The following is a 24,344-nucleotide window of genomic DNA, read 5'->3' on the forward strand; positions in this document are numbered from 1 at the left end:
TTTTCAATTTCCTTCTCTCCTCCATCTTGGAAATCATTTCTTGTGTGACCCATGGTTTTTTTTCCCCTATATTTTGCTGTCCTGCTTTAATGATTCCTTCTTTTAGCATATGCCAGTACTCATTGGCATTATCAGGTGGTTCCTTGTAATGTGTTTAGAAACTCCCGAGACAGCATTGCTGTAATTTGTTTTTTGTTGGATCTTATCTCCTCTAGATCCCACTTCTTCACCATGGTTGCCTTCTTCAGTTTTTCATTCTTATTTCTATTTCTGCCATAAGTAAGTTGTGGTCACTATTAATATCTGCACCTGGTAATGTATGCACCTTCTTGATTCCATTCCTGTATCTTTCTTCTACCAGTATAAAATTGATTTGGTTCTGTATTTATCCCCTGCTGATTTCCAAGTGTAGAACCTCCTCTTGTGGTTCTTGAACCATGTGTTTGCCACTATCAGCTGCCTTTCCCTGCAGAATTTAATTAGCCATTCACCTCTATCATTTCTCTTTCCAAGACCATGACTGCCTACTATGTTCCCCACTTTCCCTTTACCCACAATGGTATTCCAGTCTCCCATTACTATTTTGCAGCATTTTTTTTATTTTCGTCCATTATTCTCTCTATTACATTGTACATTTCCTCTACAATTTGGTCATCATGTTCTGAAGTTGGCATATACACCTGGACAATCAGTAAATCTGTTTGTGCTCCTTTCAGCCTTACACCAATAACCCGGTCATTTGCGTAGTCCACTTATTCCACACATTTAGCCTATTCCTTTGTCATAATCATTCCTACTCCATTCATTCCTTTTACTTCTCCTCCTGAGTAGTACAACACACATTCATCTGACTGCAACTCTCCGTGTCCATTCCATTTACCTCAGCAACTCCTATGAGGTCCATGTGATTCTTTTCCATCTCCCTTTCAAGGTTTCTAGTTTTCCTGATTGTAGCAGAGTTCTAACATTCCAGGTACCTATTCACGTTTTGATTTTTTGCCTCCTTTCAAGAAAGATTTAAGTGCTCATTTTCTTGCGCACCATTTGAGAATGGAACGGTAGAGAAATGGCGTGAAAGTGGTTGTATAAACCCTCTGCCAGGCACTTAATTGTGAATTGCATGTTTATGTAGAGGGATTGAACGTTTCTGTGACTGTGACTGAGTGCAGCTGATTCTGCTATGTGTTAAAAAGAAGCCCTTTATTGTTACTGTTTCGACTTACTACTTACACTTCGAATTGCTATCAAAAAATCAACTACGACAGCTCGCGGTAGATAAATCGGCATTTCAATTGAAGAAATGTGGAATGATTGGTATTCACTAAAGATAACAGCAGAATACAGTTCCATATAACAGTTGATAATGATGAACCTGTGAGGCTATGATTGTAAAAGGAATGGGAGAGTTGGCAATCTTTCTCCACCAAGTCTTGTAGGAAAAGAAGTCAGTCTCATGCAATGAATCTCACCAGCAATTCATCAGTTGTACTGAGATCTAAGGAAATCTCTACTAACATTAGAACTCTGTCATGGTATATATGCAAATGAAGATGATTAAAGAGCAAGACAGTCAATTTTCTTATGGAAAAAAAAAATCCAGTGATTTTGTGTATCATTAATTTAAATTTTGTTGTCAGACTTATCACATGACATGCAAGCAACTAGCAGCTTCTTAATAAATGTTCGGGCATTAGAAATGTCCCTAAAAGTGACTGGTATTAATCATTCCTTTTACTGTTTTATATTTTTTCTATTAACTTATGTGTTTAAAAAAGAGTGAAAAATATAAAATTGTGTGTAATCCATCAAACAAGCAAAGATAAATTTAATAGTTTACAGTTCATCAATATTAAGAGAATAAAGTCTTGGTTTATATTGTACATCTCTCATCTGTGTCAACTGTATGCCAAATAAAATCCAAAATGAATAACTGAAGAAAGAGAAACTGAACAGCACTGAGAGATAATGTGAAGTATTAATTTTACATGTGGATGGATTTTACAAGGTGTACAACTTTGCTTCCATCCCCCCCCCCCCCCCCTCCAAAATTTGAGGCTTTAATGAAACAAATTAGTTACACATGTATCATTCAAAGTATTTTCCATCGCTGGCCACTACTTTCTCCCATCTTGTGGGCAGTGTGCGAATCCCGCGTCGAAAAAATTGTTCATCTTTTGAATCGATCCATGAATCAATCCAATTTCTGACTTCTTCACGAGATCGCAAGTGCTAGTTAGCCAGGCCATGCGCCATTGATCTAAACAGGTGATAGAGGGAGCAGTGTCTGGAGAATACGGTGGGTGGGGCAGGATTTCCCATTTTAACGTTTCCAAGTACGTTTTGACCTCTTTTGCAACGTGGGGTCGAGTGTTGTCATGGAGCAAAATCACTTTATTGGCCTCTCACTGTATTGCAGCCATTTGTCCTTTAATGCTCTGCTCAAACACGTTAATTGCATCCGATAACAAGCACCTGTGATTGTTTCACTTGGTTTTAACACCTCATTGCACACGACGCCGAGCTGGTCCCACCAAATGCAGAGCATGATCTTGGAGCCCATGAATATTCGGTTTGGCCATTGACGTGGAAGCCTGGCTGGGATATCTCCATGATTTTTTGTGTTTAGGGTTATCCTAGTGAGCCCATTTTTCATCCCCAGTCACGATGCAATGCAGCAATCCCTTCCGTTTTTGCCTCTGAAGCAACTGTTCACAAACACCGTTCAACATCTCGTGGTTTCAGCTCACATGGGACCCAAGTTCCTTCTTTCTGAATCATGCCCATAGCCTTAAGACGTTTTGAAATGGTTTGCTGTGTCACTCCCACTAATCGTGCCAGTTCTTCTTGAGTTTGACACGAGTCTTCTCTCGGCCATGTGTCCAATTCTGCATCTTCGAAAACATTCTCTCTTCCACCACTATGCTGGTCTACGATGTTAAAATCACCATTCTTGGACCATTGAAACCATTCATGACACGTTCTTTCACTAGTAGTATTCTTACCATATGTACTTGAGAATATTCAATGAGACTCAGCTGCTGTTTTCTTCATATTGAAACAAAACAGTAACACCTCCTGCGAATGATGAGAATTAGGCTCGTAAACTGACATTTTCAATCAAGAACAACTTTATGATGCAGACACAAATCGACTAATGTTTGAATGAGGTTATGTTGACTGAGGTCAAAGCTAACTGCCTGACGTCTGCGATCTGTTTCTTTCGACCGCTACTTATCATTGTCGCCATCTATCGGCAAATGGTGGAAGCAAAGTGTGTAAAAAGTTATGTAAAAAAATTCAGTATACTATTTTCCTTCAAAGTTTTAAATTCAGTTTTCTCAGAATGCCATTTTAGGGCTTGCTCATTGTGATGTGGATCTGACACAATTGGTACCTGATGGTGATACAGGTGGCTGTGTAGGCAATTTAAGCTAAAACCTCATGTCACAACCTCATAAATTTACTGTTTATTAGAGGATGTAGTGTTCAGTAACCAGCTGCAACTAATGCAGAACTGGTGTAAAAGATACACGGGAGTTACCGATACCAAACATCTATTCTGATAACATGGATAAGGTGCGATCAATGTAACACCTAGCAGAGAGATATTTGTAGCCTCTGAACACTGCTTGTCTTGAGTTTTTAAATGAATGTTCACTGACTGTAGCAAACTTTCTTCCAGGTGTCACATTTGTTACCTTCTCCAATTCAAACGAGATTATCACCTTTGCACATAAACCTTCTTGAGGACAGTAGGCGTAGCCGTGTTCAAAACAGTTGTTCTCTAATTTCATTGTATAATTATGTGAGAAATACGTTATTTTTGAAAATTTGTGGACACTTACAAAACTAACTTTTACTAAGTTACCAGTACAAATAACTCACTTCGAAGCAAATCAGCATCTGTGATTCCCTGTTACTGCCAAAGAATAGATCACACGAGATTTCATTGTGTGTGTGCATTTTTGAGAATTTTCAGAAGTTACTATTATTCTGTGGCTAATCTAATTCATAGTAAATCATTGTTTGTGATTTATTTTCTGTATCAGATATTCTAACTAACATTGTTACATGTGCTTTTCCCTTGAAGTTGGAGTATATATTATCTACAGTTATCATAAATTATCTTTATTTTTAAGTCTGTTAATAACTATAACTAACCTCAAAAAATTTAAAAAATTAGTAATTTTTACCACAGGTTTTTCATTTGCCTTAATGGACATCTCATTTGGTGTATTTGTTTATGTTCTTTTAGGGAACTAGTAATTCTTTAGAGCTGCAGATATAAAAGACAATCAGCAGGCATAGTTTAAAGTTTCTTGTTCACTGTCCTGTAATACATTGCACCAGCCAAAATGCAGTTCCACTCTGAGTGCTGTTCTCGAACACGGGATGAGTTGGTTGATGTTCATAAGCAGTTGGAAATCACCCCAAGTGCTGTCAAATGATTGGCAGCTGCTGTGAATCAGTAGGTTGGAAGAGCTCTCAAGAATTGTGTACCTGTGGTACCAAAGGTACCTCCTGTGGATCCTGCCTCTTCTACAGAAAGTAAGAGATCAGTCATTACTTGTCAACTTGATTGTGAGTTGCATTTCAGTGGTAATCTAGGTGCCTTGTACATTGTGGACAGGAACCAGGGAGGACTCGGGGTTTATACTGATCCCTCTGACCAACAAGTTTGAAGGGCTGTCTTTCACTGAAACTGAGCCAGTGGAATTCTCTTCACCTGTTTCGGTGAAACCCGTTTTGTCCGGTGTTAAGACCAGGCAAACGCAAAAGGATAGGGGGCTATTAGTTGTTGCCATGTCAAACATACGGTGATTGATGGTACCCCTTAGGGAGATGGCACCAAGGTACAGAAAAGGACACGAGGTACACTCAGTGTGTATGCCTGGGGGGGTCTCATTCAACATGTTGAAGATGCTATTCTGGCACCCATTGAGGGAACAGGGTGCAAGCAACTACAGTGTGTGGCGCATCTTGGAACAAATGATATGTCATCTGGGCTCAGAGGTTTGATTCCAGCCACTGACAGAGGATGTTGAGGAGACCAGCCTTGCACGTGGAGTTTCAATGAAGCTCACGGTTTTGCGGCACTGACCCGAGAATGGCCCTTTGGTTTTGAGTCGAGTTGGAGAGCTGAACCAGAGACTTAGAAAGTTGTATGATAAGCTAGGCTGTGACTTCCTGGACTTGTATCATAAGGTTGAGAATGGTTGGGTGCCCCTGAATGGGCCATGTAAGCACTACACATCAGAGGATATTGCCCAGGTAGTGCACACAAGGATATTTTTTTTATTTTTTGTTTTAGAGTAGGCTACTCTCCATCAAAAGCAGATAATTATAGCTTAGAATTAAAATATCGAGGTTTCATGACGGAGTGCCAGAAGTTGAAGCATTCCTGAAAAGCAGTGAAGCTCACATAATACTTCGTACAAAAAGTTGGTTGAAACCTGTAACTGATAGCAGTGATATTTTGGGGAAAATTTAAGTGTGTATCTAAAGGATAGACTAATGGGAAATGGGGGTGGTGTACTGGTTGCAGGATACAAACTCAAATCGACGGAGGTAGAAATTGAAGCTGCATGTGAGATTGATTGGGCAAGACTCAGTATCAGGTATGACATAAAATAATTTGATCCTTCTGTTGCTCACCAGACTTGTATCGTGATGTAGTCATTGGTGGAGACTTTAATCATCCAACAATCAATTGTCAAAATTACAGATTTTTTTTAGTAGTGGGTGTCATAAGACATCCTGTGAAACATTACTAAATGCCTTCTCTGAAAACTATCTAGAACAGATAGTTGGGAACCCCTCTAATGATATAAATATATTGGATCCTCATCAAGGATGTTCATGTCAAAACTGCTGTTGGTGATCATGACACGGTTGTGGCAACAATGATTATCGAAGTACAAAGGGCAATTAAAACAACACATATATATTCAGCAAAGTAGATACAAAATCAAATCAGTAGTTTCACATCTCTAAGAGAAACTTGAAACATTCAGCACAGGACGGGATCTTGTAGAGGAACTATGGTTCAGATTCAAAAGAAAAGTTGACCACGCACTGGATTGCTATAAACCCAGTAGAACAATTCATAATGAGAGGGACCTTTCATGGTATACAGTCACTGTAAAGAAACTTCTAAAAAGACAGATACTACTGTATACTAGGTGAAAACAAAGCGTAGGACTATAGATAGATGTATGCTGAATGAAACACATTCAGCAGCCAAGAAGGCACTGCATGAAGCCTTAAGTGACTGTTGTAGCAGAATATTGTCAAATGATTTTCCTACAAAAGCCAAAGAAATTCTGGTCGTATGTACAGGCTGTTAGTGGCACCGAAGTTAGTGTCCAGTCCTTAGCGAATTAGGGAGGAACTGAAGTTGACAGTAGCAAAGCAAAAACTGGAATGCTTAACTCTGTCTTCAAATATTCCATTACAAAGGAAACCCCAAGAGTACTGCTGCAGTTTAATCCTCATACCACTGAAAAGATGAATGAAATAAGTATTACAGTGTCAGTGGTGTTTAGAAACAGCTGAAATAGTTAAAATTGAACAAGATTCCAAGGCCTGATGGAATCCCTATCAGATCTATATTGAATTTGCAGCTGAGTTAGTTCCTCTTCCAACAGTAATCTGTTGTAGATTGCTCGAACAAAAAACCGTGTCAGGTTATTGCAAAAAAGCACAGATAATGCCCGTCCATGATAAGGGCAGTAGAAGTGATCCACAAAACTGCCATCCATGTCTTCCATGTCTTTGACATTGATTTGTTGTTGAATCTTAAAACATATTCTGAGCTCAACCATAAAGAGGACTGTGTGAGGTGACACAGTATTTATCACACTGGACTCGCATTTGGGAGGACGACTGCTCAAACCCCCGTCCGGCCATCCTGATTTCTCTAAATCGCTTCAGGCAAATGCAGGATGGTTCCTTTGAAAGGGCATGGCCAACTTCCTTCCCCATCCTTCCCTAATTCGATGGGACTGATGACCTCGCTGTTTGGTCCCCTCCCCTAAATCAACCAACAAACCATAATGAGGTACCATGAACAGGATGCTGTCCTCCACGCCAACTAGTGTGGATTCTGAAAGTGTCTATCATGTAAAGCCCAGCTCGCACTTTCGTCACGTGACATACTGAAAGCTATGGACCAAGGCAGTCAGGTAAATACAATATTTCTTGATTTCTGTAAAGCATTTCGCTCAATTCCACACCTGTGCTTATTGTCAAAATCTCTATCATATGGGATATCAAGTGAAACTTGTGACTGGATTGAGGAATCTCTGGTAGGGAGGACATGGCATGTTATCTTGGATGGAGAGTCATCGTCAGATGTAGAAGCAACTTTGTGTGTGCTGCACTGAAGTGTTTTGGGACCGCTGCTGTTCATATTGCATATTAATGACTTTGCGGACAGTGTTCTTTCTGCGGATGTCGCAGTTATTGATAATGAAGTACTGTCTGAGAGGAACTGCGTAGATATTCAGTGTGATCTTGACAAGATTTGAAAGTGGTGCAAAGATTGTCAACTTGACTTAAATGTTCAGAGATGTAAAATTGTGTTCTTCACAGAACTAGAAAAAATAAATAGTATCTTATGACTGCAATATCGATGAGTCACTGCCGGAATCGGCCAGCTCGTAAAAATACCTGGGTGTTACACTTTGTACAGAAATGAAAAGGAATGATCACAAAGGCTCTGTTGTGGGTAAAGCAGGTGGTCAACTTCAGTTTATTTGTAAAATACTGGGGAAGTGCAATCAGTGTATAAAGGAGATTGTTTACAAATCACTTGTGCGACCCATTCTAGAATCTTGTTAAAGTGTGTTGGCCTGTACCAAAAGGTTCTGATGGGGGCATATTGAACATACACAGAGTAGGACAGCAGGGGTGGTCACCTATGGGAGAGAATTAGTGATGCTGAAGGAACTGAACTGACACTCTTGAAGAGAGATGTAAATTACCCTAAGAAAGTCTACTAACAAAGTTTCAAGAACCGGCTTTAAATGATGACTAGAAATACACTACAGCCCCCTATGTATCACTCACTTACAGATTGTGAGGACAAGATTAGAATAATTACAGCATGCACAGAAGCATTCAATCATTCTTCCTGTGCTCCATACATGAATGGAATGGGGAGAAATCCTAATAACTGGTGCAATGGGATGTACCAATATAAAAATCTGTGCAATGATTGCAACAGAGTTGGTGTACGATATGGCTGCTTTCACATGCCACCTGTGAAAGCAGCCATGACATATATTAGCTCTGCTGCAGTCACTGCAGAGCTATTTATATTGGTTCAACTACCAACCAGCTGTCCACCAGGATGAACGGCCATCGCCAAGCTGTGGCCAAGAGCAAAGTAGACAACCCTGTGGTATAACATGTTGCTGAACATTTCAGTGGCCTAGCCATCTGGATCCTCCCCTCTACCAACAGCTTTCCTTAATTTTGCAGGTGAAAGTTATCCTTACAGCTCATTCTCTGCTCCGAAAATCATCCCGGTGTCAACGTATGCTAACTTACAGTCTCCACACCCTCAACCCAACAGTTCCCACACCATCTGACCTCTCGCTTCATTCCCATTCTCATCTCCCAGTCTCTTTCTGTGCCGCCCTTTACTAATCCACCCACCTATCTTTCCCCACTCATTTCCTTTTTCTCCCCTCCCCCCTCCTGTCCCCACCTCCTTGCCCCACAGCCTCCCAATGCTGTGTCAATTGAAGTCTAGTCTCTGCACACACTGCCAGACAGCGCTGCTCTTCCCTCCCCCTCCCCCAACCATACACTTCTCTTCTCTGCCTCTTCCAGATTGCTGCTTCCCTTCCTCGTGACAATTGCATTCTGGCCTGAGCTGCCAGAGATAGTGGTTGTGTGTGTGTGTGTGTGTGTGTGTGTGTGTGTGTGTGTGTGTGTGTGGGGGGGGGGGGGGGGGGGGGGGGGGGAGGATGTGCTTGCTTGTGTGGATGAATGTGTTTGTTTCTCTTCCTGATGGAGGCTGTGGCCAAAAGCTAATGTGTAAGTGTCTTTTAATTGTGCCTGTTTGCAGTTTCTTCAACGTATCATATTTATGGTAAGCAGCAGTCTATCTTCCTTACATTGTTTATAAAAATTATATGTATTTGTGTGCTTGCAAATCAAGCAGTTTGTTATGGAAACTCATACTAAAATATTATCCCTCAGGTGCTAAGTGTTGACTATGACTATTTGAGTGATGAAATGTTGCCAGTCATCAGCAACCTTGGTCTTAGGCAGTTTATAATCCATGTTCATGGAGTTGAAGAGGACCATCCTGGTATACCTGATTCAGCATGGGCTGAATTTGCAAATCACAAGTGAGTATATACCACATCCAAATTTAAATTGTGTCATTTCCCTCTGATAATATAGTAATTTGTTTTTTTTTTAATTTTTTTTATTTTTTTGTGTTTTTCAGCCCTTCATGTGAAGTACATCTCATCCTCATTCATGCCTATGATGCTGTGGAAATTTTGGATTCGACCATTTTCAGGCCGAACATGCCACTTTCATTCTTAAAAGTGTTTTTTTGTGAGAATGTAAGTACAGTTACCTTGCATATAGAGCAGATGGGGCACAGAAGTCCTGTTTTTGGAATAATAAAATTAGTTGTATTAGTTATATTCTTCAGGCATTGTTACAGATACTGGTGGGAATTCTGGCATTCTCTCTCTCTCTCTCTCTCTCTCTCTCTCTCTCTCTCTCTCTCTGTATTATGTAGTCACCAAGCGGCAGCAGAACACACACATAAAAGGGGTATATGTGCGTATTCTGCCACCACTTGGTGAGTAGGTTTTTTAATCTATCCAGTTACATTGTATTGTCAAAAATTGTTTTAGCCTGTATTATATAAGATACATTAAGGTTTCCAAAAATTTATTGACTGCGACAACTTGCACATATTTTTTGATGTCGACCACCATCTACGGGGAAAAAATGTAAATTACAATTTGAAGGAGGGAAAAAAATAGTTTTCACTGTGATCAGTTAATACAACTGGATAGCTATAATTTAACTCTCTCCCAACCAGGCCATTAGTCAGTTAATAAAATACAAGAATCACTTTGGATTTTTTCCAGGATATGACCCGACCATCTTGACCATCTTGATGTTGCCACTGACAGCTCCATAGAGCTCATCAGGGTGCACTCCAGATGCTTATCTTTTTCTCTGGGTGCTAAGGCAGTTGTGTGTATCATACATATGTGTAAATAAAACTGAATCATTTTCCAAATTTGTTGCCATTCTCACCAACATAGTGCTGCCTTAACATGACTATATTACAGTTTTGCAAGCAATGTACTTAATTTTAAAAAAGTCATATTTAAATGTTAGTTCAGTGTCATTCCCTTGCAGTCTGTATTGTAGTAGTAGCTGTAGACAAATATTTTAGGTTGTCTTGCATTCCTGCTTTGTCATTAAAAATTTAAGGGAATATCTCTACTTATTCGTGCTGTTGCTCGAGTGCTTAATTGATAAAAATTCAAGAAGTGTTGGTTTTGACTGTCAAGCTATACTTAATTGGACTAACAAAATCTGTGCTTTCCACCTTTTTTGTGAAATGAATAAACTGCTTGTGATGATATTCATTGAAACTAAAAATCCCAAATTGTAGACTGGAATGGTAAACACTGCAAGAATGTAAGAAGACAGAGAAAAACCATGACATTCACTTCCCTAATAATTTCATTTAAAGGAATGCAAATTATGATAGTTTCACATCATTTATAGCATCTGACAAAAAAATGTTGCAAAAGTGTAATAAGTTTGGAATTAAATGAAAATTTATGAAAAGATGTAGGTGTCATGTTTCAGTTAAGAGGGATTGCTGAATGTGCACATCACTATCTCGTTCATTTCTGAACTTTTAACAAAGAATACAGTATGGACATGATGGACAAAACTAGAAATAAAATTCCCTGTATTTCACTTCAAGAAAATTGACCATGGCTAGTAGGTCCTTCTGTTTTTCAGCACTTAATTTGTTGCCCAGTGGAAGATGAGGTATATTTTGTAGGTTGGGAAGATAGTGCAATTTGAATACCAAAATTACATCATCTTTTGTTTGATTTAATTATGCTACACAACACACAGTGAAATTCTAGTGATTGCAGCTTACATCACATTGTGGTAGTTCTTTCTGGATGACAGCCATCCTTTTGTTACATACTGATTTTCTTGATTTCTTAGCTCAGTGTTCTTCTTTGTGCTCCTTGCCTTATGTTATGTTACGTTACATTACCTTACCTTCACCTTTAAAACTTTAACTTTATAAAGTGCTGGAACAAATGCTTCACATCAAAAATAACTCAAATGAAGTAAAATGTACTATTGCTTGTAGGTAAGCAAACGAGAAACAGTTAAAATATTTTTACAACCATGGTAAGACATGCTTGGCTCAGTCAGTGTTCCTCATGCCACGAAGAAAGGAACTTGCACACTGCTAAATCTGGTGTCAGTAATTGGAGTACAAGGAGGCTTCTCTAATACTTCCAACCTACCTCAGGTTACTAGCCATTGTACATTTAGCAGTTTACAGGAGAGGAAAAAAAAGAAAACTCAAATTATTCACTCTATCAGCGTTTCTCGTTTCCAGTCATTAATTGTATTGAAGCACATGTGTGTGTACACTAAATTTGCGGTATTGTAACTTGAGCAATCAAAACCTAACATCTATCTCAGAAAGATTTTTGTTGCTCTTTCTAGAACATTTATGTTCTTCATTTCATTTAACTAATTGATAATTAAATTACACAAGAATGCCAGTTTTGGGAACATTCCATTCCATAATCCATCTGTAGTAGTTAAGATAGTTTTCCTGTACTCCTTCATGTTTATAATAGAAATAAATTGTTGCACTGAGTGATAATTTTCCTGCTGCTTTACAGATGAATTACACAGCACTGCAACGGATTTCACTCTGGTACTATAACACTCTGCAATCGCTGTGGTGGATTGACTCAATCGGTGCAACTTCCAACAGCTTCTGCCTTGTAGAGCCATCTGTGGAACCTATTGCTCAGCCTGATCCCCTGGTAATGATGGCTTGGCGGTGTACCAAACTGAAGGAGCTGGTCTTCCTCGGTTAGAATTCATTCACTTCATTTTAGTTTTCTTTATTTCCCACCAAACAGTATTTCATAACTACTTTGAAATAATTTCCAGGCTACAAGTATTATGAGGATGACTTGATTGCCATAGCAAGGCTGAGAGGTAGTGGATTGCAGAAATTTGAAATCCACGCACAAGACATTTTGCGCGTGTCTGATGTTCCTGATGCCCTGGAATTTGTAAGTATTCAGCAAAAATGAAATTAGCCTGGTTTTATGACACATAGAAAAAATTTAAAACCGTTAATAAACATTTACATTTATCAGGATTAACATAATGTAATTCCCCAGACTTACGTGATAGGTGAGACCAAATGATAACTGTGTAAGTCAATTTCACATAAGTCAGCATCCAATTTTGCATTTCAATAAATACAAGTTGTATTCAATTGGGACCAAAGACTAGAGAAAAGAATATAATTTAGAAGATAAATATTTAATAAAACATTAAACACAACAAATTATATTCCAGTGCAGCATTGTCCATTGAAACAATTTAAACCCAAGATACTGTGATGTAGAAGGCTTCGTAAAATGTAATAATTTCATCTGAAGAGTCAAATTTTTTTTATCATGCAAAATTTCCTCATAGCATGCAGCAAAGATTTTTCCCTGTTTTGTACCAGAAATGTGCACTGCTTTGGAATCTTTAAAAGTTGTAGCCCATTTTCAATTTAACTGAGACCTTCTGTTAAGTTTGCAACCATTATTTGATCTTGTTGGTGGTCTGTGTGAAACCAGCAGTTCTTGAATGTTATCAGCATCCATCTCTAAATTTGTGTGGCAGGATCAACCTTTTCTTCAGTCAGATTATCAATTTGATCAGAATCTGGCGCTTATACCCTGGGTTTCATTGGTGGAAAAAACAAGAAAGGTAAGAGGTGTTTTTTTTCCCCCATGCACCATGTAAAGGTCTTTTGTGAAATTTCATTCCAAAGTGTCCAATAATTCTCATTGTCGTCTAAAAAATTGAATTGCTTCCAAAAGTCTTTAACAAAGAGCTCATTGTTTTTCTCGTAGCTTCATGTAGATGCATAAATGATCACCTCTTGTAGAAATTTTTAAATGTTTTAATGACTCCACAGTCACTCGGTTGAAGCAGTCTGGTTGTATTTGATGGCAAAAATGCAACTTACAACTTGGGTCGAAATTAGAGTAACAATAGGATGACCTAGTGTGATGTCAGTTAGTAACATCACTTTAAATCAGATTTGTTTTAATTAACAATAATGTTAGACTTAAGGTATGATGTCATGACCAAACCAGTCCTCAAAAAATTAAGCTATCATCCAAGCTTTAGCATTTGACCTGCAAACCACAAGCAGTCCAGCTTTATATGTGCTTTTTAAAGTTCTCGGCTTTTCTGAGCAATCACTAAGAGATTTTAATTAATTCAATAGCTGCATTTGCACCAACCATCACTGTCAGTCGCAGCTCTAAAACCTGGAAAGATTTTTTTTCTCTTCATGCACGATAAAATTCTTTCAATTATCTTCTTTCAGCACAGACCAGTTTCATCTACATTGAATATGGTTTGGCTGGTATAGTGCTGGACAGAGTGATGGTCTCCTTATCAGCACTTGCTGCTTCTCCAATATCTGCAGTGCTGTGCCCGTTACGATGACTTTTGAATCGGCTAAACCAACCATTATGAGCTGTAAACTTTTTATCTCCCCAGCTTCATTCAGTCTCTCAAAAACCAGCTTAGCGTGAGAGGACACTGTGCTGATCAACAGGACCATTTCTTCTGAGTGACAATACCATAACATTTACGAATGATAACTTGAATTCAAAGATGGAGCATTTTTCACAGCTTAGAGTTTCCCCGCCCCCTTTATAATTGTTCTGACTGTTAAATCCAGTAGATCAAACTACTTTGCCAATTCACAAATTTTAATTTTTGCCTTGAAGTCTTTAATAATATCAGTTTTCCATTTCAAAGCACACAGATATAGTCATTCACACACCTCTCACACACACATGACCAGCACGTCTGGCAGCTCGGTCTGAGATGGTGGTCATGTGTACGTGAGGTGCAATTGATCAGTCAAGTAAGCTCCATGCATAAAATGGTTCCACACAAAACATGTCAGAACCTTTCGCGAGCTGAATATGTGGATTTGCTTAAATCTGGCTAGTCTAAGTCAGGGAATTACTGTACAAACTGCATAATAAATTTGTCAGAAGTCGGCTTTGCTGTGAACGTAATCTCTTGCTCATTAGGTATATCTTGGATATGCAGATTAGATGGATGCTGAAAGCAGTCACCCCAGATCATATATAATCATGAATTACCCCCACCCCACCCACCCATGAAGCTAACTGGCTACTTGAAAAATTCACTGCCAGCATATTGGAAAACATTGCTTGAAAAGTTCCTGAAACTCATCAGGGGCCTCACCTATTGTTTACGGTTGGTTGATCTGGGCATTTAAATTGGATAATTTATCTTAATAGTTGCTGAATTATGGATTGATCTGGTAGAATAATGTTTATGGCAACAGTGTGTAAAATCACTCAGGACACACAAAAGTCAAGGTTATAAAACAATTTGCATAATCGAAATAGAATAATGGTAAGAAAATGAAGGTTCTTAGGTTGCCACCAGAATAATGCTGGACTGTTACGGTCGTGATGGTCCCCAGACATATAAAGGACATTAATTAAGTTTTCAGTCGTAATTGAAAAACTATATAATTACCCAAGGAAAGGTGTATGAACCTGAACACAGTACGCAACAGATCAGTGAATAAAGGAAGAATCAGAAGGAAAATCACCACACGGGCAAGGTTCCAATGAACATTAGTGCTGATGGAAAAGAGCCCTTTTGAAGCAAGAATTAGATTGCAGAACACCTTGCATACTAGTTCATGAAGTGCGTAGATAAAATTAGGAAGACTAAAAATAGAAAATGAAGATTGAACTCCTCTTCCATCAACATATCACATTTTTTGAAATCAGGATTGTTCATTGGACATGCGGTCTTACCTAGACTGCCATCATGGAAGTCACGTGCAAGTCAGTTTGCCAAACTGCGGTAGCTGCTAACTGCTGCTGAGCTGATGCAATGTGACTGCGAATCATGGATCTTGTCATCATCCTGATTACTGGTCATGAATTTAAGACTTGGCAGGAGACCGAAGTCGAGAAAAACACATGAGAGTGTGGAGTCTATAGAGTATCATCACCTAGTAGTCATTCGAATCAGAATACAAATGCTTCTCTCAATTTTTGAAAGCCTTTCTTCAGACCCTGGATAGGCACCCAGTGCCATCTTTTGTAGTCAGTCCCAGAAAGGGTCTAAGGGCTTTTACCAATCATGGATCTGGAAATCTGTTCTCTAGCGCCAACCACAAAGTTGCAGATGTATCCACCAATGAGGTAAGTGTGCATTTGAGACAGAAAACGAGTGTCGGCCGGCTCACATGTCTAGACTTTGGTGCTGGAAATTCTGGGAAGTTTGTCGTGCTTTGCACAGTGTTCCCATGGAAAGGGCAAAGTTTGTAAATTTACAGACACACAAGTGGGTATATATTTTGCTTGAGGAAAATTGTCTGGAGACCACACTCAGCAAGATAAGGGGTAGTGTACTTCTCACCCCCTTGCACCAGTGATTTCCCATTCTGCTATAGAGGTCACCAGTCTTTTGTTCTGCTGTTAATTGTTCACAGGAACTGAGCCAAGAGGAGAATCCCTGAAAGGCTCACCCGATGCTCCATACAGTGTGCTAGTGTGTAACCTGCGTTCTGAGTGACTGGCAACTTGTCCAGAGCATGTGAAAGTTCCTCTTGTTTCCACCCCAGCAAAAAGGAATTCCCATGGTAGAGACCACACACATTTAAGGGTTCAGGGTACTTATCAATGGCCGAAAAATCTAAATTTTGTAATGACTTTGTTAAATTCTGTAGTCTTTCCTGATTACATTGATGTATACATTATAGGGTTTCAAATGAAAAATTACCTGTATACACCAAATTTTAAAGTTACAGTCATGTATGCCACCACATCCCCTTTATTTCTGTCACAGAAACCAGTATTATTTCGAAAAGAACTGAGAACTTTCTGTTTCCAACGATTATACGTATGATACATTGTATATGTTGGTAACAGTGCAGGTTTTTAGCATCTGTAAATGATTATCTTTGCTAGTATTTACTTTTGTTTCGCTGAAGCAGTTTGTTCACGTGTTACTGAATGTTTGTTGCCCAAGTGCTACATATATTTGTGGAAGTACATATCCTTTAGTGTGCAATAAATATGAACTATGACATGCGTCAACAAATTCATTAAAAGGAAATTCCGTGGTAATCAGTTCACAAACAAAGCAAGCCACACTGTTGCAAGTAACGTATGTATCAGTTCTTCAGGGAATAAACTCCCACATGGCACACCTCCTGGTGATTCAAATTTTTGTGTTAACAATGACGCTGTTTGTAGTGGATTTGTTGTCGTTGATGTGGACATCTTATCTTCTTTGATAAAGGAAGTGGCGAAATGAAAACAATATGATGGTGTAGGCTGTCTGGAAATAACTGAATAACAAAGTAGCAGGAAGGGTTTAGCGTCAAAATTAGTTGTTCTGTGTAGATCCTGCAATAAATCTACATCGAAAATGACTTAGAGCATTGTGCATAACTCATATTATGTGAATTTGAAGTTAGTGGATGCAATGCATGCAATAGGAAAAGGAAAAAAGGCTGCTCAAACGTTTTGTGGTTTGATGGACCTTTCTCCTCCTCCCTAATTAAAAATACTTTTAGGTGCCTTGATGGTTGTGTCTAAAGCATCTATGAAACGTGCAGTAGAAGAAACTGTAAATATTCATGGAACCAGGGACATTTCTATTGCATTTGATGGGACATGGCAACATCGAGGACATTGTTCACTGAATGGTGTTGTAAGTGATACTTCTCTGGAGAATGGAAAAGTTGTTGATGTTGGGTGCTTACCTAATTACTGCCACACCTGCCATTGTAACACTGGAGATATTGAACATCAGTGTTCTAAGAATTATGATGGTTACAGTGGAGGTATGGAGTGTGATGGAGCTCTAAAAGTATTTCAGAGGTCGTGCCCATTTATAACGTTAGATATATGAGGTACCTAGGTGATGGGGACTCTAAAGCTTTCAATAAAATTAATGAGTTCAATGTTTATGGTGATACCTTGGCGACAAAACTGGAGTGTTGTGGACATGTGCAAAAGAGGATGGGTGCTAGATTGAGGAAGCTACGAAGAGAAATGAAAGGAAAGTTGCTATCTGATGGAAAATCTCTGTCTGGCCGAGGCAAATTGACAGAAACTGAAATAGACCTCCTTCAGAGTTATTATGGACTGGCCATTAGATTATCTGCACCTCTGAATGATGTCACAGCCATGAGAAAAGCTGTATGGGCCACCTACTTTCATAAGTTGTCCACAGATGACAACCCTGTTCATGGACTTTGCCCTAAAGGAGCAGATTCTTGGTGTGGTTACCAAAAAGCAAAAGAAAGTGGTCAGATATACCATCATAAGTATTCTTTTCCTGAGCCTGTTATGAATGAAATAAAACCAATTTTTAGAGACCTGGGTGACCCTGTTTTGCTTAGTAAATGTCTTCGTGGGGGCACTCAGAATACTAATGAAAGTTTCAGCCATTGCATATAGGAAAGATTGCCCAGGAATGTTTTTGTAGGACTAAATACGTTAAAAGTTGGTGTACTGGATGCAGTGATATGTTTCAATGATGGAGTGATAGGAAGGTAGGAAATCCTGAGAAATTTAGGCATAAAATGTGGCTCTAATATGAAAGATCAACTGCTTGTGTGTGACAGACAATGGGTGCATGAAACTGAAAGATTCGCTCTTCAAGTTACCAAAGAAGCAAGAACTGCCAAAAGGAATGCCAAGAGGAAGCTTGAAGATGAAGAAATGCTGCAGGATGAAGACTATGCTTCAGGAATGTTCTGAGGCACAGTTTAATTGGACTCATATCTTCATTTGCAATTTCCCACAAGTTGCGTTTTTCAGAATTTGGGTACAAATATTTCCTAAAGTTTATAAAGCATTGCTCTAATTTTTTTCTGTATCTTACAGTAGTCCATACATATGTAGTAGACTGAAGCTTTATTGCAGAATCAACTAAATTATAGAAAAAAAAACATTTTTACTAGGAAAAATATTATAAAAATTAAAATGTAAGATATGATATTTTTTATCCTTGTAATATGCTTAATAGGTGGAATTAAATAGGTCTAGTACCTCAGTCATCATGTCATGCATATCTGGTAATAATGTGGTCTCCTTCAAATGTATAACATTGGATTAAATGGTACCTCAATTTGTGGAAGCATTTTGGGGAAAAGTGCATCATTTTTTTTGTAATTTTTTGATAACTTTAAGCAGGTTCAAAAATATTCAAAATACTTCTAATTTGTTTAGAAAGTGTGCTGCATTAACTGATATCAACAAAAAAGCTGTAAAAGATACACATTATAAACACTGCCTGAAAGAAATAGGTGTTCATTTTTACATAATATTGAGCCAGAAAAGTACCCTGTATCCTTAAAAAGGAAAAAACATTTTGCAAGAAGGAAATGTTAGGTTTGGTACAGAGGTGGATAACTTATGTTACTGCAAGCTACCCCCTAACTACTCGTGTAATCAGTGCGCAATACAGGGAAAAAGTTGACAAGTAAAAACTGAATTGCAAGGTAAATGGAGCAAAAGAATTCTTCTATACAATTTTATATACAAATAGGATAAAAAGTGAGCAGAAAGGCCTGAAACAGGCCACCGCCTCACACATTTGATGAAGTTCTGGAGAAGTTATAAATGACAGTAAAGTATAAAAATTAATGATAATATTTATTCTTCAGTGTTGATGATTGCTTTCATACAGAAAAATCGCCCAGAATTGTATATCAGATCATGTGATAGTACAGTGAATGTACCAGAACTCTTGTAAATGATCAGTCTGTATCCATATGTACAAAAAATTTGTGACTATGTAAATATAGAATGACTCATTGCACTCGGTTATGATTTATCATACAAATGATCCATGGAACTTTAAACTAACTTCTTTTCTCCCTTTTAGCTAATTTGGAGCACTGATATATAATTTTATTCATATTTATCATACTTGCGAACACTGAAATATCACCATGAAATATCTTTGCAGAAACTTGTTTATAAACTTAGGGTCTTGTTGCTTTAGTACTTTGGAAATTTAAGAAGAAAACGATTTGTTGCTCTTTACGTATGATCTGTAATGTTGACATTGTAACTCATTGTTATTATGGGGGGAGGGGGGGAGGCTACAATTAGATATTTAAGGCATTCTGAAATTTTTGAGAAGTTGCCCATTTTGTTGCCATATTTTGAAGATCACATTAGATTAGATTAATACCAGTTCCATGGATCATGAATACGATATTTCGTAATGATGTGGAACGAGTCAGATTTTCCAATACATGACATAATTAAGTTAATTTAACAACATAATTAAGTTAATATAACAACTTTTTATTTATTTTTTAAATAATTTTTCTTTGGTTTTTCTTTTTTTCTTAATTTATATCTAAAAATTCCTCTATGGAGTAGGAGTTGTCATTCAGAAATTCTTTTAATTTCTTCTTAAATACTTGTTGGTTATCTGTCAAACTTTTGATACTATTTGGTAAGTGATCAAAGACTTTAATGGCAGTGTAATTCACCCCTTTCTGTGCCAAAGATTTAACCTTGAATAGTGAAGATCATCCTTTCTCCTAGTATTGTAGTTATGCATACTGCTATTACTTTTGGATTGGGTTTGGTTGTTAATAACAAATTTCATAAGAGAGTATATATACTGAGAAGCTACGGTGAATATCCCTAGATCCTTAAATGTCTGCAGGATGATCTTGGGTGGACTCCAGCTATTATTCTGATTACACGCTTTTGTGCAATAAATACTTTATTCCTCAGTGATGAATTACCCCAAAATACAATGCCATATGCAAGCAATGAGTGAAAATAGGCGTAGTAAGCTAATTTACTAAGATGTTTATCACCAAAATTTACAATGACCCTTATTGCATAAGTAGCTGAACTCAAATATTTCAGCAGATCATCAATGTGTTTCTTCCAATTTAATCTCTCATCAATGGACACAACTAAAAATTTTGAATATTCTACCTTAGCTAGATGCTTCTGATTAAGGTCTATATTTATTAATGGCGTCATACCATTTACTATACGGAATTGTATGTACTGTGTCTTATCAAAATTCAGTGAGAGTCCGTTTACAAGGAACCACTAAGTAATTTTCTGAAAGACATTATTGACAATTTCATCAGTTAATTCATGTTTGTCAGGTGTGCTTACTATACTTGTATCATCAGCAAAGAGAACTAACTTTGCCTCTTCATGAATATAGAATGGCAAGTCATTAATATATATTAAGAACAACAAAGGACCCAAGACCGACCCTTGTGGAACCCCATTCTTGATAGTTCCCCAGTTTGAGGAATGTGCTGATCTTTGCATATTACGAGAACTGCTTATTTCAACTTTCTGTACTCTTCCAGTTAGGTACGAATTAAACCATTTGTGCACTGTTCTACTCATGCCACAATATTTGAGCTTGTGTAGCAGAATTTCATGATCAATGTGATATTGGCTTACAAACTAATTCGGCATTGAGGGTTGCCACAATGTCCAGTTACTGGAATAAGTGGAAGGGGCTCTGTAGCCATTATTTGCACAGTGCTTTCTGTATATGTCATTTAGTTAAGCTGTGAGTGCCCCTGCACCTAGATTTTCAAGATGTGCTTGATTACGAATTGATTAAAAAAAAAGTTATTTGGTATTCTTCTGCTTTTCTAGGTATGTTGTACTTTTTGTGCACTGTGTTTGCGTGGAACAGAAATATTCCTTTGGATGCTCCTGCTTACCAAAACCTACTTCCATACAGACATTTAATGATCTTGGAAGAATTGTTAAAGGGAGGCCACAGAACTACCAGCATGTTCCACGTGCTCTCAAGACTGTAACAGAGTCCTTGTTGCAGCTATAATATACAGTAGATCCCTCAAACAAAAAAAAAAAGAAAGTACAGGTTATGCCCATCTACAAGAATGGCTGCAAAAAGTGACCCACAAAACTACCATCCAACATCCTTGTCATTCATTTGTTGTAGAATCTTGGAACATATTCAGAGTACAAATGTAATGTGGTATCTCAAACAGAGTGACTTTCATACTAACCAGAATGGATTCCAGAAATGTCAATCTTATGAAACCTGTAATCAGTGCCTGCAACAGCGTCCCTGCCGCCACACGACCGCGGGTCACACATTGTGCAATCCGCAGCCAGGAACTTGTGGCCCACACACAGTGATGTGCAGCCAGTCAGTGCAGGTGTGGAACCAGACCGTGTCCACAGTGGTCCCTGTCTGTAGTTGCCTCCGCAGTATCATAGCAACACTGGCCTGTTTACCCTTATGAAATAGCTACATACTGACACCGCTCCAGTGACATTGTGCCAAAGTTGCTGTTGACTGCTGAATTCGTATACCATCAGGGCTCTTATACATGCATGTGGCATCGCACTCTGCAATCTCGGCCTGGACTACACTACTACTGCTGCCTCCACACCTCGCCATTTGGATCAACCTTGTCTGGACTTCTGCTCTGCTCAGTACGTGACCTTCTTGGGATTGCTACTGTGCAGCAACCTGACCTCTGGACTTGTCCACAGACTTTGTTACTTTCCATCACAGCTGCTGCTCTCAGCCTAGCCACCAGAGTTGTGTATAATTCTTTTTCTGTCGGCGCTTATGGAAAAATAAACTTTATTGCTTTCTCATGCCTTCTGTTATTTGCAGCACCTCCGTTCACAGATAACACAAAGCCCAACTCTCACTTTTTTTCAGATCACATCCTGACTTGGCTTGAACCAGGGCAGTCAGGTATCACCTAACATGCTGACTTGCCATGCACTGAGGCAGTCGAGTAGTTGCAGTGTTTCTTGACTACTGAAACACATTCACAAACACGCTTATTATTGAAAATATGATTGTATGGGATATAAAGTCAGATTTGTTACTAGTGTCATGGCTATCAAATTTTATTAGTGGAAGGCATGGCATGGATGTAAGGATGGGGTGAAACTTTATTAAGAGTAATATGAAGACATCGTGCGAGATGGGGTGTCAGGCAAGTGTCTAGACTTGAACCAGTTCTCTGTATGAAGTTAAGACTTGCGGAAAGCCAGCTGAGGAAACTACAAAACTGTAATGGCCAATGTGGACAACGAGCTTGGGCGCCACAGTGACGAGCAGATGCTGGCACGCAGCCATATTGCTAGAGAAGGTTCTGGAGAAATCTCAGTCCTAGGAAGACCGTCAGAAGGGCAAGCGGAAAACAACTCTACAGGAGAAACTCGCATAAGAATCCTAGTGCAGTGGACTGAAGGCTGTGAAGTGTGACATTTGGAAGTAGTCAGTGCCACGAGACAGGAGACTTCACCTGGAAGCGGTTGCTGTGAGTACTTGTCAGGAACAATGCCACTGCCAAGCCTCGAAGCTGCTATAGAATGAAACTTCGATAATGATGATGATGATGATGATGATGATGATGATGATGATGCAGTAAGACACCGTGAAGACTGTACACATTCTAGACAAATGAGTTTCCAATCAGTGTCCAGCAACAGCCATTACCTTGAGTTCGCAATGAGTAATATCTGATGTTTCAGACTACTGGAAAGAACAGTTGGTGTCTCAGACTTGTATCCAATTGTGATAAAAGTATTTGATTGTCTATTGTCAGAATGAGTTGCAGGCATAGGGCTTGTCTCTGAAAGTGAAAGGTACTGGGAGTTGCTCGAAAGGCCTAACATACACTGTAGTAGTGTGTATTCATTGAACTGCAGTCATATATAGCTACTGTAGGCCATGTCTGTGGATAGGGTTAAATAACTCTCAAAATATTTTTTTCCTAAAATGAATCCTTCAGTGTTTTCTCCCCTATTCACTTCCTACAAATCACAACTTCTTCTCCGTTCCAGAATAACCTGTGCTGAGCACCCTAAGACTCTCTCCATCTCACTCCATTAAAGGTGACATAGTAGACGTCACCAATCATCATCAGCATCCCAACAGTAATATGCAGGCTATACCATCAACCTTGGTGGTGATAGAACCTGTGCTGTGATGCGGCAGTGGATTGAGGATTTCTTTGTGGGGAGAGTGCGGCTTGTTAGCTTGGATGGAAAGTTATTGACAGGCATAGAAGTAACTTCGTGTGTGTCCCAGGGAAGTATTGGAAGCCTTGCAGTTCATGTTTTGTATTAACGACGTTGCAGGCAATACTTACAGTAACCTCAGATTTTTCACGGATGATGCCATTATCTGTTATGAAATTTTGATGGAAAAGAGGCGCTTCAGCTCAGTATCTGATTCTACATCTTGAAAAAGTTTATGTTGAAGGTGTATCGTGCCGGGCCCCATCATGCCTAAATGACATGTTATTGCAATGTTAAGGGTGTATTTGGCAGTAATAAAAGATACAGCCTGAGAGCTGAAGTACTCGGCTCTCTTAAACCATCATCTTAGCGTGCATGCCTCTTTGGTTTGGTGCCATGCAGTGAGTCCAAATCAGTGTTGAGGGTTATCAACGAATATTAGAAACTGCCCTTGAATGAGTGTTGTGTAAGTTTAAGATAACATTGTGCTCAGTTATGGCCTTGGCCATAAACAAAACATTGTAATAAGGAAACATGGTTCCATATTTTAATTTGACACATTGTAGGACATATGTTCAGGCGAATATTTTGTCCTGTTTTGATCGTAGGAATTGTCCACAAATGTTTTACAGGCACTAAAAAATTTCCTGTGGCTAAAAATAACTGGTTAATACTAATGTGTAAACCAATATGTAGATACATATCTAGCAGAATATTACACGCTTAACATTCATCTATGTTCATAGCCTTACTGTGCAAACCACCGTGGAGTGCATGACAGAGGCTACTTTTCATTGTACCAGTTATTAGGGTTTCTTACCTCTCCATTCATGTATGGGGTGCAGAAACAATAATTGCTTAAATGCCTCTGTGCTCACTATAATTAATGTAATTGTGTTTTCTCACTTCATTGCGGAGTGATATTTAGAGGGCTGTAGTGTGATGCTGTATTTTTCACTGAGTACTGATGCTTGAAAC

General features: G+C 38.7%; 1 protein-coding gene across 2 annotated transcripts in view; it reads left to right on the forward strand.

Moving 5' to 3' along the window:
• LOC124616735 (F-box only protein 33) overlaps positions 1-24,344 on the forward strand; it is a 72,896-nt gene that overhangs the window by 45,908 nt on the left and 2,644 nt on the right. The window contains exons 3-7 of one of the 2 annotated variants that reach the window (XM_047145099.1): positions 9,211-9,362; positions 9,464-9,584; positions 11,934-12,129; positions 12,211-12,335; positions 21,006-21,123. In XM_047145099.1, coding sequence (XP_047001055.1) covers positions 9,211-9,362; positions 9,464-9,584; positions 11,934-12,129; positions 12,211-12,335; positions 21,006-21,101 — 690 coding nt within the window. In that variant the 3' untranslated portion in view covers positions 21,102-21,123. Of the gene's footprint in view, positions 1-9,210; positions 9,363-9,463; positions 9,585-11,933; positions 12,130-12,210; positions 12,336-21,005; positions 21,124-24,344 lie in introns of those variants that run through there. The other variant, XM_047145100.1, reaches the window with a different exon arrangement.

The sequence above is a fragment of the Schistocerca americana genome, chromosome 5, assembly GCF_021461395.2.
Source record: "Schistocerca americana isolate TAMUIC-IGC-003095 chromosome 5, iqSchAmer2.1, whole genome shotgun sequence".
Classification (NCBI taxonomy): domain Eukaryota; kingdom Metazoa; phylum Arthropoda; class Insecta; order Orthoptera; family Acrididae; genus Schistocerca; species Schistocerca americana.